The 13826-nt window shown below is 43.3% G+C and overlaps 1 protein-coding gene across 2 annotated transcripts in view; it reads left to right on the top strand.

Annotated features, from left to right (window-relative positions):
- The first annotated feature begins 2372 nt into the window (after positions 1 to 2372).
- MAML2 (mastermind like transcriptional coactivator 2) overlaps positions 2373 to 13826 on the top strand; it is a 137301-nt gene continuing 125847 nt past the window's right edge. For both annotated transcript variants that reach the window (XM_075198770.1, XM_075198769.1), the window contains exons 1-2: positions 2373 to 2682; positions 4314 to 4884. In XM_075198770.1, the coding sequence (XP_075054871.1) occupies positions 4465 to 4884 (420 nt within the window). In that variant the 5' untranslated portion in view covers positions 2373 to 2682; positions 4314 to 4464. The remainder of the gene's footprint in view (positions 2683 to 4313; positions 4885 to 13826) is intronic.

Here is a 13826-nt window from a genome sequence, read left to right as displayed (position 1 = left end):
ACAGGGAGAGGGGAGGGGGTGGAGGAAGAACCAGACGTGGATACAAAGAAGGAGCGGTTAGCAAGATATGAGGTGAACCAGGCATGGACAGAGCCAGAGAGGCCGAGAGAGAGTAGAGTTTGCAGCAGGAGGGGGTGGTCCACGGTGTCGAAGGCCGCGGAGAGGTCAAGGAGGATAAGTATAGAGAAGTGACCCTTGGATTTGGCTGATAGGAGATCATTAGTGACTTTAGCCAGGGCTGTTTCGGTGGAGTGGAGGGGGCGGTAGCCGGATTGGAGAGGGTCAAGGAGGGAGTTGTCAGAGAGGTGTCTGGTGAGGCAGCTGCAGACAATCCGCTCAAGTAATTTGGAGGCATATGGGAGTAGAGAGATAGGGCGGTAGTTTGCAAGAGAGGTGGGGTCAAGATTGTGTTTCTTGAGGATAGGGGAGATAAGAGCGTGTTTGAATGAGGATGGGACAACGCCAGAGGAGAGTGATAGGTTGAAGAGGTGTGCGAGGTAAGAGCAGGCAGTAGGAGAGAGAGAGCGAAGTTGTAACTCCTCACCGCTGTTCATCTACAAGCTGAAAACTCCTCACCGCTGTTCACCTGCAAGCTGGAACTTCTCTCCGCTATTCATCTGCACGCTGAACGAGTATCGTGAGTTGTTACTAAACCTGTGCTTTATCTATTGGTTCAACTTTACTGCTGGCTGGCTGAGATCGCTGCATCTCACTATTAGAGCTACTATCAAGTTACTTGTCACCTGTAGTTCCACGTCTGACACGGGTTATCCTTACTCTGCTGTTACCTGGTTACTGGACTGTTATTGTGAACTACTTGTTGTGCCAGTGGCTAGTACTTGGGCTCAAGTTACGTGTCTCTGTTCATTTGCTTCATACTACAGTGAACTTACCATTGCAGTTACAACGAATCCTGCTACCTGTAGTTCCACGCATGGTTCAGATACTACTCACGTCTCTGCTACTTCTAGGCAACATTCTACTGCACGTGTCAGTGTTCATCCAAGTCCTTGGGTGATGTTTAACGCTTACTGCTCTACTTAATAAGAATCACAGTGTTTCCAGTACCACCTGCTATGTTGAGTCATCTCTACTCTCGGATCAGCTAAGTTCTATATACTACTCTGTTTGGACTGTAAGCTGTACCAGTGATTCACATTCATCTGCTGTGTGGTTCTCTATTGGATCCTAGTGTTCTTGTTTATCATCACTGCGTTGAACTGTATATCATCTCATCTCATGCTGTTGCCAAGGGTTACCGACTATGAAGTAGCATATGTGATTAATGTCTGCATTACAACGAATTGCCGTGTATTCATCTTTGCCAATATATATATCTAATTCCTCCCATTCCTGTTGTGCCAACATTCAATATAATACGTTGCAGCACTATTACTTTCTCCTGTGTTATCATTGATGCTTGTAAGCCGTGAACTTATCCTGAGTATATTATTGTGTTCTGCCTCCACCATCCTCTATAGTAGAGGCAAGGGATCAGCAAAACACCCTCAGAGCCGTAACAGCGTCATTAAGCCCTACCCCCGCCACTTATCTATTTCAGGGGCAAGACCCGGGAGGTTGCCCTGCTCGCCCGGAAGATATCCCAGAAATGCGTGAGTCTCCCGGACATTCCGGGAGAGTAGGCAACTATACGTTAAATAAAAGCAGCTAATGAATCTCTAGAGACTGAAGTGTCTTTTACATTTCTGTCTCCATTACTGACGTCATGTTGTCTTACCTGTCAGTCTTTGATTAAATCTTGGTCTCCATGAAAATGGCCACCTCCATAGGCATCAATACATGGACATAGGACACAATTTCTGAACTGTGTCATCATGCCACAGATGGCGAAGCCAACCACGTCTTGTACTGGCTCAGCATCAGGGAGAATGCCAGACTCTTCAGGGAGTGAGGGAGATCACCCCTATTTCAGGGAGTCTCCCTGACATTCAGGGAGAGTTGGCAAGTATGCTTTACATTGCTATCCTCGCCCACTACCTTCCCCGTTCCACCTCTCTAAGCGCAGAGACGTGCAAGGGGGAGATCCGGCTCAGTCTGTGTGCACACTGGGACGGGTCCTTGGCTAAAAAAAATTAGCGCTGATTAGTTGGACTTACATCCAACTCTATATCAGGCCCTAAATGCGGATTGTATATTCCCTCAATTCAGAATTAAGATCACTATGATGCACTCTGTATTCTCACTATCCGCCAGCAGAGGGCCCTTTTGTTCAATACAGATATCCTAACTCTCCTCACAGATATCTCAGCTGCTGCAGTTACCTGCTCTGTCCAGCAGAGAGCCCAGGAGGCTGCGTGCACATCTCAAGCTGTTCCCAGCCACACACAATGAAAGTCTGTGTACTGGTAAAAGTGCAGGGTACAGCTAGTATCAGCAGACTGGGGCTGACAACGAGCCACAAAAAAAGCCAGGAAAACGGTGGGATACATTCCCACTTCCATGCCCCTCTCTACAGGAGCTCAGTGTCTGGCTGGATCACAGCAGGAGCCCTCTGTACCTGTCCTGGAGATGAAACTTTCACTTATATAAGGAAACATTTTTTGCTGAACAAGAACCTGGATCCAGTACCCCGGAAGCCTGGCACAGTCTGTTGCAGGGTTCATCACAGTTACTGAGGAATGTTTTCCTGCCATCTGAGGGTGCAGTCAGAAGTCCCATAAGGTAAGATTGCTGGGTGGTAACTGATTTGCTTGTTATCTATTTTTTTGCAATTACAAGATACCTGTCCTCTTGTGCTAGGGCAGGATTAGGCAACCTGTGGCACTACCACTGTGTGTGTGGAACTACAAGTGCCAGCATACCCAGCCTGCCAGTCACAGCCAGAGATCCACAGGTTGCCTACCTCTGTGCTAGATCGGATTTGACAAGATAAATGACTTTCTTGTTGAACACAATGAATGGTGTAATATGAAGACAAGGAGCAGGAGGTTCATATGAACCCTTGTTGTGTTTTGTTTCTTTGCTTAGTGCATGATCAATTTACAAACTAGCTCTTAACCTCTTGAGTACCAGATATAGGTAATGTGCTATTGAGTGGAAACAGACAGCAACCGAGTTCCTGTAAGGATTTCTTTACAATAACAGAGTTGCCTTCAGAATTATATGGGTTTAGAATGTTAAAGGTCAAAATGAATCATATTTGATGCAATTTCAGTTTGTTTAAAGTATGAGATGCTCTGATGAATATCACTGTATCTGTCATAGGTTTGTTCTGCAGCTCTATAGAGACGTTAACTAATAATCTGCAAATACTACTGTGATAGGATTCGTGTGAAAAGTTAAGGGCTATCCTGCAGAAGAGAAGCTGGAATTCTGTATGGTACTGTTAGCTAAAGTCCCCCTTTGCATCCCTGGTAGTGTCCTCAACCTCAGGCAGTCAGCAATTAGCCTGCGTTGTAAGTGTGATAATTAGTTTTGTTTATAAATGAAGTGTTAAACTGCGTTGGAGAAAGTTAACTCATTTCACATAAACTAGTGATACTTGTGGATGCTTAAGTCACTTTGGTCATTTTTTTTTACCCAATTGGCTGATTTTTGCACTGAATTTAGTTCCATCCTAAGAGATCTAAGTTGTACAGTTGAGTTGGAATCAATGTGTCAAGCTGGTAAATCAGATGACATCTATCAGCGTATGTGTGTGAGGGTTTTGGCCGACTCAGGATAGAAGACCAGAGTTGTCATCATCATCATTTATTTATATAGCACCACTAATTCCACAGCGCTGTACAGAGAACTCACTCACATCAGTCCCTGCCCCATTGGAGCTTACAGTCTAATTTCTCTAGTATACACAAACACACACACACACACACCACAAACACACATCTCACACACCACACACACCACAAACACACACACACACACACACCACACACACACACACACACACACCACACACACACACACACACACACACACACACACACCACACACACACACACACACACACCACACACACACACCACACACACACACACACCACACACACACACACACACACACACACACACCACACACACACACACACACACACCACACCACACACACACACCACACACACACACCACACACACACACACACACAGACACACAGACTAGGGTCAATTTGATAGCAGCCAGTTAACCTACTAGTATGTTTTTGGAGTCGCCTCAATGGCCCAATCTGTGCAGTTTGACCCTCCGCGTGTTCAGCCATTTGCTTACATATCTGTCTGTTCAACAATCGACTTGACAATAGAATCGTACATTTGTGGGCAGTTAATATCAGAAAAGTAACATTATTTTTCTTCTAGGACAATTTGGATAAATCGGTTTTATTTGGATCTGTTTCCTGGAACGTCTCAGAACCGGCCTCTCCTCCATTAATGTGGCACTAAGGATAAAATATTAACCACCTGGAATTTAATTAACTACCGGGAAAACGTGCCTCCATACAGCGGAATTATGGGGGAAACAGCCCCCCCTCAAGCCCCAGCGGGGAGTCTTGGAATTGGTGTATCTGGCGTCGGTCTCCTCGGAGGTGGAACAGTGGCCCCTCGTTTGCACAGCGCCATAGTTGAGCGTTTGCGGGCTCGGATTGCTGTGTGTCGCCAGCACCACCTGAACTGTGAAGGTCGCTACGAGCGCAGCAGGGCGGAGAGTTCTGATAGAGAGCGAGAGAATACGCTGCAACTGTTGACTCTTGTCCAACACGGCCAGGGCACGAGAAAGAACAGTAAGCACAGCAAGAGCGCATGCGCCGTGCCCCCGGACTACCGCCAGCATCAGCAGCAACTGCTGAGCGACAATGGCAATGAGGCTAACGGAGAGCAGCAGCACCAAACGTCTAACGGACTGGGCCAAAGAAACTCGGCTCTCATCGCCGTAAGTAGCGTTATTTTTATTTTGTTTATCCATCTCGTTAATGTTTGTTGACTGACATTTAAAATTCAACTTCTTAAATTCATATCCACAAAATGATTAGATGCTTTGTAAACTGTTGCTATCTTCTGTTAATAATTTAAATATAAATGTTGTTTTTAACCGAGTGTGTGAGCTGGAAGATTCAGGTGGCCGCGGGCTGGGAGAAGGAAGCCCGGGGGGCACACAGGCGGCCGCATCACATGAAACGGGATGCAGACGCGTCATTGATGACGCGGCCGCATCGCCTGTCATGTGATGCGGCCGCCGGTGAAAAGGTGGTGAATAGCCCTAATAGCGGTCTGACTGAGCGGCCTGGCCGCTGCCCCCCGGGCCAGCCCGCCCCTGCCTGTATCAGTTCAGTTTCAAACGATAGTAGTCTGAGCTCTAACTTTCTCCTCCTTTCCCTATTGGCTGGCAGCCAGCTTTGTGTTGCTGTGTTTACATTGTTGCAACAAAGTTGTACTTCTCTGCACTATAGTGAAACCTTAACACTGTGCCCCTTCCCTTTCCCACAAACCCTTTATCCCCTCCCAGAGCCCTCCTGTCAGTCTTATTGATATGTAGCTAATCCTCTCACAGTACAATAACGTGGCTGAAAGTGGGAAGAAATATATGTCTGTGACATCACTGAAGGGTGGAGTTTAGAGTCATTAGGGACATGGCCAGTTTTGGAAAGAACAAATAATATAGCATAAAACAGGTAAAGAGGCAGCAACCCCCTGAGCTTGTTTACAGTCTGCAGAGTAGGACAACAAAAACTCATTTTTTTGGGGTGGTATTCTTTTATTAATTAAACTCAAGTTAATTTAAACCAAAAAATCAGAAACATTGGAAGAAACCACTAACTGCCTATTGGGTGAAATGGTGTCTATAATGATTATGGATTATTCCATTTCACAAGAATACACGTTGTTCTATAATCACATCCATCAGGGAACACCAAATCAGGGCTCCCATAGCTTCAGCATTGCTCAGCATGTCCAGGATCTCATTTAGCTTACAATTTTTATGGAAATAGGAATTGGTAGACGGTTCATACTGAATGTTCCACCATGATTCATTTGGGCTGTCTATGTATTGCTGATGCAAAATCTCTGAATAATGTAAAGTAATAGCTGATGAGTGATCCTCAGTCTCCCTATGAGCTCACACAACACTGAGCTGTGGCAACAATAATACACACTATGTGGTAGATTTATGAAAACCTTCTAAAAAGGAACGTGGAGGTGTTGCCCACAGCAACCAATCAGATTCTATCTATCATTTATATAGTACATTCTAGAACATGACAGCTAGATTCTGATTGGTTGCTATGGGCAACACCTCACTTTTCCTTTTTTCAATGGTTTGATAAATCTACCCCTAGCTACGTCTTTTCAGTTTGTGACTATGAGCCGATCTCTGTAGATTTATTCATTTACAACATGTTGTTATTTCCTAGGAATTGTACTTATTTTACAAGAAAAAGGGGCCCTGTCCAACTCCTATACTGCAATAACCATGCTTTATATTTGCATATTTCTTCAAATATTTAGAAGCTGAGGTACAAAAAAGCGAAGGCACTGAGAGAATCCTGCACTTAGTACATGCTTTACCACTAAATTAAAACTATGTTGATTAACTTGTCTCAAAGTGTTCCTGCAGTATAGGGCTCAGAGCGTTCCCATAGAACGTTATTGTGTTTTGCTGAGCATTAACGTGTCTGACCGCTGCAGGCAATGTACAAATTGAGGCAAAGCGAATGTTTGTGTACAAGTCCATCCGCTTGTGTTGTTTGAAGTACCCGAGTTAAACACTTAGGGCTAGATTTACTCAACTGCAGGATTGAAAAAGTGGAGATGTTGCCTATAGCAACCAATCAGATCCTAGCTGTCATTTATTTAGTGCACTCTACAAAATGATAGCTAGAATCTGATTGGTTGCTATAGGCAACATCTCCACTTTTTCAAAACCGCAGTTTAGTAAATATACCCCTTTAAAATTAATGCTGCGTGTATGAGGCTGACAGCGGCAGGTTTTGGGGTACAGCAAATGTAGGGAATAACTTTAAAATGTGCACGTTTTGTTGCTACAAAAGTAGAATTTAGGGTTCTATCGCTTCGGCAGAAGTGATAATGACGACAGTGACAACTCTGCCTGTTACACACCACTTGTATAGACATGTTTGTGGTAATTTATGTCAAGGACGTTTTCTCTACACAAATAAAAAGGAGAGGGAGAGGCATTAGTGCGCTTACACCTGATGTTTGATCACACAAAGAGCTTATCTTTCTTATAAACTCTTTCGTATAGAATAATGAAGTATTAATAAAGTTATTACGGAGATATGAGCTGTTATGTGAAGTGTTTGGTTTATGCTCAGTGAAATGTTCTTCGTACACAGTTCTGCGCAAAAGCGTTTCAACCATTAGTAAATCCCGACCAACTCACCATGTAATACGACGCACCCGCAAACACCCCCAATTTTCACAGGACAGTTTATAATAGAGATATCCCACTTCCTGTGGCTGGCAGGGCATGATGGGATTTGTAGTCCCACAACAGCTGGAGAGCCATAAGTTGCTGTATATTACTATACAGCAGGGTTTATGATATGATGGTTTCCGGGGTGAGATCACAGTAGTGGGTAGAGGTAAGTTGATTTTTTTTGAAAATTGTTCTGTGAAATGTTTGTCTCGTTTAGTATTTGGCTGCAAGACTAGACTAGAGTCCTACACCAACCAGACTACACGGCAGTATGGACTGATCGCTGTCCCAGTTCTGTTCATAGACTATAAGTTCTGCCAAGTGCAAAATGGCAAATATGGCTTGATGCAGAATGGAGAAACAGAATCAGAATTTGAAGATTGCGTCACGGGGAACTTCGCACTTGTGAGAAAAGGAATCTTCAGATGAAAAAGTTCATTTGCGCTTCGTTTCGTAGCGGTATGCCAAAACTTGATTCTATAAAAAATAACATAAACGGTACGATACAACAATAAATATTTTTATGTTTCCATTAGTACAGGTTACATTGTACAAAGGGGTTGCTTATTTTGTTTCTGGGGCCATTGCGCAGTGAGAGCAGGGCATTAAATTGCGTCATCAAGGCCCCGCCCACTTCAGGATAAAGGGAAGCGGAGTTCTGGGAGGACAGCCAGAAATTCAGGAGCCTCCTGGACAGTCTGGGAGAGCAGGTAGCATGATATAGATCATACTTGCCAACTCTCCAGGAATTTCCGGGAGACTCACGAAATCTGGGTCAGTCTCCCGGACTCCCGGGAGAGAGGGCAAATCTCCCGATTCCCGACCGGCTGTGGAAAAGTAAATGGAGGGGACGGGGCTTATTTGGCATCATGGATGTGTCATTGAGGACCCACCCCCCAGTTTTATTGGTCGAAAACGGTGATGACAGCATTGGGGTCGGGGCTAATGGCGCGATTCTTCGAGCCCCACCCCCACACACCCACCTGCCCCCCCCCCGGAGCTCCCGGGACACAAGCTGCCAATGTTGGCAACTATGATATAGATCTGTACTGAGATGTTTGAGGGGAATGTGGACAGATTTCAGTAAAGATTGAGACAAGTGTATTTTTAAAAGTAAAACGTTTGTGTACGCTGTAGGTTAATTATCTTGTGACTAGGCTGGACCTTGTGTTTCTGTGTCTGTTATAAATTGTATTGTATAACTCTACCAGGGCAGGGACTGATGTGTCTGAATAACGTCCTCTTGTACAATGCTGCAGAATATGTTGGCAATATATAAATAAAGGGTAATAATTTTAGCCCAGAAACAAATACATTGCGGTCGTTGTATTAGGGCTGCGCGTGATTTTACGATGTTTATTTGACTCGAAATTTATTTATTTTTTAAAATGTATTTTATTATTTATTTGTTTGTTATATTTTTTTTTATTTACCTGTGAGATCCTTTTATTTCTGACGGAATCCCCTAATATGAAATCACATGTAAAAGCAACTTAATACCATCATCAACTTCACCAAAAAGTCACAGTTTACCAACCGTGTGTGTCGTTATAGGTCCCGTTTTCTTTTTTTGTTCTTTTTTTAGCCATTTTGTAATATTTTTCTCCAGAGAATGTATTGAAAACATTGTTATATATATTAGTAATTTAAAAGAAGTTAACAAGACCTCATATTTGTGCACTTTTAATTCACCAATAATTTGTTGAATTTATCACATTGAATAAAATAACTAAATAAGAGAATGTGGCCTATACAACAGTTGGGGCTCCCGGTCAGTCAGTAATTAGTAACACCTCCTATGGCCACAGCTTTGTGTTCTTGCTTTAGGAATGTATCCCCAATCCTCCTTGTAGAACCCTTCTAGGCTCAGAAATATTCTCAGATCTTCTTACCTGTGTTTCATGTGTGAGACCCTCCCACGCGTTTTAGAGAATCAGTGAAACATTCAATTGGGCCAGGGGTGTGTAAACTTTTGCATACAACTCGGGCTGCTCAGCCGCAATGAGCATGAGTTATGGGAGTATGTTATTGGGCTGTATTAGAAAGATACGTTGCTGGTAATAGGGTCTGGATGACTATATCTTTTGGAAACCTTATCTCTGTCTGTCTACTTTGATTGTTTATTTATGCAGATGGCACTTGGTGAGGATTGGGAGCAGGGAGGGTGGTTAGGGGCAGCCCAACACAAGTGCCCAGGGTCGATAGAGGCAAGAAATGCCCACTAAGATGACTACTGCAAGCGATCCCATTATATATATATTTGATACCGAGTGGAGAGAGATACAGTATTCATATATGTCTGTGTGTGTGTATATATGTGAAGATATAATATTTTCCGGTTTACCAGTCAATAAGGTGTGAACAGTTGGTCTTGTTCTGTTTGGTACTTTCATCATCATCATCATCACCATTTATTTATATAGCGCCTCTGATTCCGCAGCGCTGTACAGAGAACTCACTCACATTAGTCCCTGCCCCATTGGAGCTTACAGTCTAAATCCCCTAATATACACACACACACATACACTGAGAGAGACTAGGGTCAATGTGATAGCAGCCAATTAACCTACTAGTATGTTTTTTGTATTTGGAGTGTGGGAGGAAACCGGAGCACCCGGAGGAAACACACGCAAACACGGGGAGAACATACAAATTACTTAAGTTGCATTCACAGTTGTTTATTGTTTATTTGTCCTAGACTTTAACTGGAACTAAAAGTCATTGCAACAGTGACAACTGATCTAAAAAAAGGAACACAACACTGAACAAATATCTAACAGTACATATCTTGTGTTCCAAGCTAAGTGTATCTTGTCTTGTAGGACCTGCATACAGGTAGGGTCTATACATAACAAAACATAGTTCATTTGTAATAAAGAGAAAATACTGTTACATGTTTTCATGTTAAATATCACTAATAACCAAGTCCTGGCATTTCCAGGTTTGCTGGCACTTGTAGTTCCACAACGGCCAAACATCCACAGGTTGTCTAGTCTACCTCTGCATTAGGTGTTTTGTACAATGAGTAATATTTTCTGGTTTACAGGGTGTAGACACTTGTCTAACTAACACTTTTTTTCTTAATAAGTGATCAGATGAAAGCAGAGGCCAAGTATGACTCATTGCTACTGATTTATGCCACCTCAAAATGCAAACCTCTTACTTAATGCTCATTAATTTCTTTTAAATGGTGATAGGTCTTAATGGCAAGAAAGTGACTCTTTCAAATGCCTCTATCTCCGTGATCTCAGACATCAGTCAACATCATGCTACTTATTTACAAAACACCTCGGCTAGAGCAATTAGGAGGCGTGTGACATGTGACCCACCCAAATTCATTAGCGCCAACCGCACTGCACCTGAAGGTTCCTATGATACATTCCAGCCATGAGGAATCATATCTCTGATGTCATTGAAAGAAATTGTAACACATTTCTGCCCATTTGCAAATCTACTTTTAATGATAAAACATGACTGAAGCAGACCTGTTACCTACTTGCCAAATATTCCGGAAAATGTACCCCTCCCATCTAATTGCAAACTCCTGTTAGCTTATGTGCAGCAGGAAAGTATGAGGCTATCCTACCTCTCAATCTATACCAGATTACGTTTCAATCTGTACTGTAAGTACTAGAAAACTCTCTACTTACACAGGCACTGAGGATCTGGTGAGGTCCGTGCTGTAACACTAACATTGTAAAGCCACCAAACGAGTGGGTATCTGCAGTATATAGTGCATAGTTGCCTACTCTCCCGGAATGTCCGGGAGACTCCCGAATTTCTGGGAGTTCTCTCAGACTCCCAGGAGAGCAGGCAATTCTCCCTGATCCTGATCGGCTGTGTAAACTAAACAGGGGGGGGGGGGGTAGTGAGGTCATGGGCATAGTGATGTCTGTTTTGGGGCAGGGGCTAATGGCGCAAATCTTTGAGCCCCGTCTCCACACACCCACCTGCACCCTGGACCTCCTGGGCATCATCTTGCCCATGTTGGCAAGTATGATATAGTGGTCTCCAGAACAGGGTCGGCACTGTTTAGTGATTACTAGTATTTAATGTGTGGTCACTAGTGTGCTGTCTGTATTGTATATTGCCTCTAGAATGTCCTCTGCATTGTATATTGTTATTAGAATGTTCTTTGTATTGTATATTGTCACTAGAATGTTCCATGTATTGTATATTGTTAATAGAATGTTCTCAGAGTTGTATATTGTTACTAGAATGTTCTCAGTATTTTTTATTTCCACTATTATGTTTTTTGTATTGTATATTGCCACTAGAATGTTCTTTGTATTGTATATTGAGTCTTGCCCATCCTGCGTGTTATGCGCTGCACCGCTACTCGCGACGGCTCGCTATGCTCTTCCGTTCCAGCTGGTTGCTGGGCAGTCAGGGCGCTTTCTGATTGGATCATTAAGGAAATAGAATGTTCTCAGTATTGTAGATTGTTACTAGAATGTTCTTTGTATTGTATGTTTCCACTAGAATGTTCTCTGTATTGTATATTGTCACTAGAATGTTCTCTGTATTGTACATTGATCACCAGGATGGTGCCTGTGGCAGGGGTAGGCTGGGCTGGGGGGCAGGGGGACATCTGCCCCACAGGCTGGTCCCATAGTGGGCTGCCTTGGACTGGGTCACTGAGCCACCTGCATTTTACCTTTAAAATGTTCCTAATAAGCTGCTGAGTCGAGTCTTGCCCATCCTGCGCGTTATGCGCCGCACCACTACTGGCCACGGCTCGCTATGCTCTTCCGTTCCAGCTGGTTGCTGGGCAGCCAGGGCGCTTTCTGATTGGATGATTAGGAATTATTGTGTGTTATCACCATATAGGGGCCTATTTATTATCAAGCAGTGATAACAATGACTGCAACAATCACAGCGATAAAAAGTCCGTTATTGCAGAAGCTTATGAATAAAATCTTGCAGAGGCGGATGAGCGATACTGGCCCGGATCAGTAAGGGTTCACTCACCGCTTCGGATGAGCCAGTCTCGGGATTTGCGCAGACGTGACCAATGTTTTAGACATATTTAAAAAAAATATTTACAAATTATACCCGAATTAAAAATGAATGTTTTATTTAAATAGTAGAGCATTTTCTCGCTAGTTTTCTCCTGTTTTCGGGTGGGGGATGGTGATAACAGAACAAGTATTATAATATTGCAGCAGTACATGTATCGCCGTGTTCCTTGTTTAATAGGAGGGGCTGAGCTTTAGCTGGCTAGATTCAGTGAATCTTACCGCCAGCGGAATGTACTCCTCTTGATGAATAGGCTGAAGCCATGTTGCCGCCAGTAGGGATTTCGCACTTTCATGAATATTCAGCAGGGGTCAGGGAACTTTTTTACCTTTTACCCCCAAATATATTTAGATATTCCAATGTTACCCCCTTGATTTGAAAGGAAGGAAATCATATATTATTAATTATTGGAATTCAAAATTTTATTGAATCTATTTAAAATTTCTTTGAAAGCTTCAACTTCAAAACTTCAGGTTTTGGAGAAATGATGTTGCTTAATTTTTGATACGAGAGCATCAATATTGGGGCATTTTGATGTCAGAGTAATTTGGATACAGTCCTCTGCGTCCAATCGATTTCTCTGCTTTGTTTTTATGTTGGTTAGAGTGGAAAATCCTTATTCGCCAAGGAAGGTTGTTGCAAAAGGCAGCAACTTTGTGACTACCTCCTCATGTGCAATTTTGATGCCTTTGCAGCTGTTTGTATCCAAAAATATGACAGATCTGCTTTGTTTTCAAATGCAATACGTGCTTCATTATTGCATGGAAGCTCAAGAAGTGGCTCTGCCAACCCTTGAGGCTCTTCTGGTACAACAGCAATTTCACATTTAAAAGGGTCTACAATCCAACTGACAGCATGTGAATCGGCAGCATTACCCCCAGGAATTAAATTTTTACCCCATTTGGGGTAATTTACCCCTGTTCCCTGACCACTGATATACAGCATACTGCCAGTGTCTCCCTCTGTCCACCCAGATTCAGACCCTCAATGTCCTTGTTTCCTCTAATACTGATCGCTCGTGGTTCAGGTACTACGGCAAACAGTGCTGGGGGGAAGAGAGCACCCCTGCTGAGTACCCCAAAAACGTTTAAAAGGCGGAAACAGAAATCCGACGATAACAATGTAGCCGCTGGCTGCTTACACAGCATTTCTACCAATTTTATAAATTGAGACCCAAAGCCAACGATGCTGTGGGTAATGAAAGAACGACACATGTTTCTGTGGATTCATGGGGCAGCTGCAGATCTGAGATTAAACGTCTAGCGATAATTGAGGTGTATTTGCCAGGCGTAAAGCCTGTTTGATCTCTGTGTATTATGTGGTGGATAACACTGGTAAGTCTGATAGCCAGCGCTTTGGCTGACAGCTTAGCATCAGTATTAATTAAGGATATGGGCCAATATCCATGTGATCTCTAT

Source organism: Mixophyes fleayi, chromosome 2 (assembly GCF_038048845.1).
Source record: "Mixophyes fleayi isolate aMixFle1 chromosome 2, aMixFle1.hap1, whole genome shotgun sequence".
Taxonomy (NCBI): domain Eukaryota; kingdom Metazoa; phylum Chordata; class Amphibia; order Anura; family Limnodynastidae; genus Mixophyes; species Mixophyes fleayi.
Note: the sequence above shows the minus strand (reverse complement) of the source record. Positions and strands in the feature narration are given on the sequence as shown.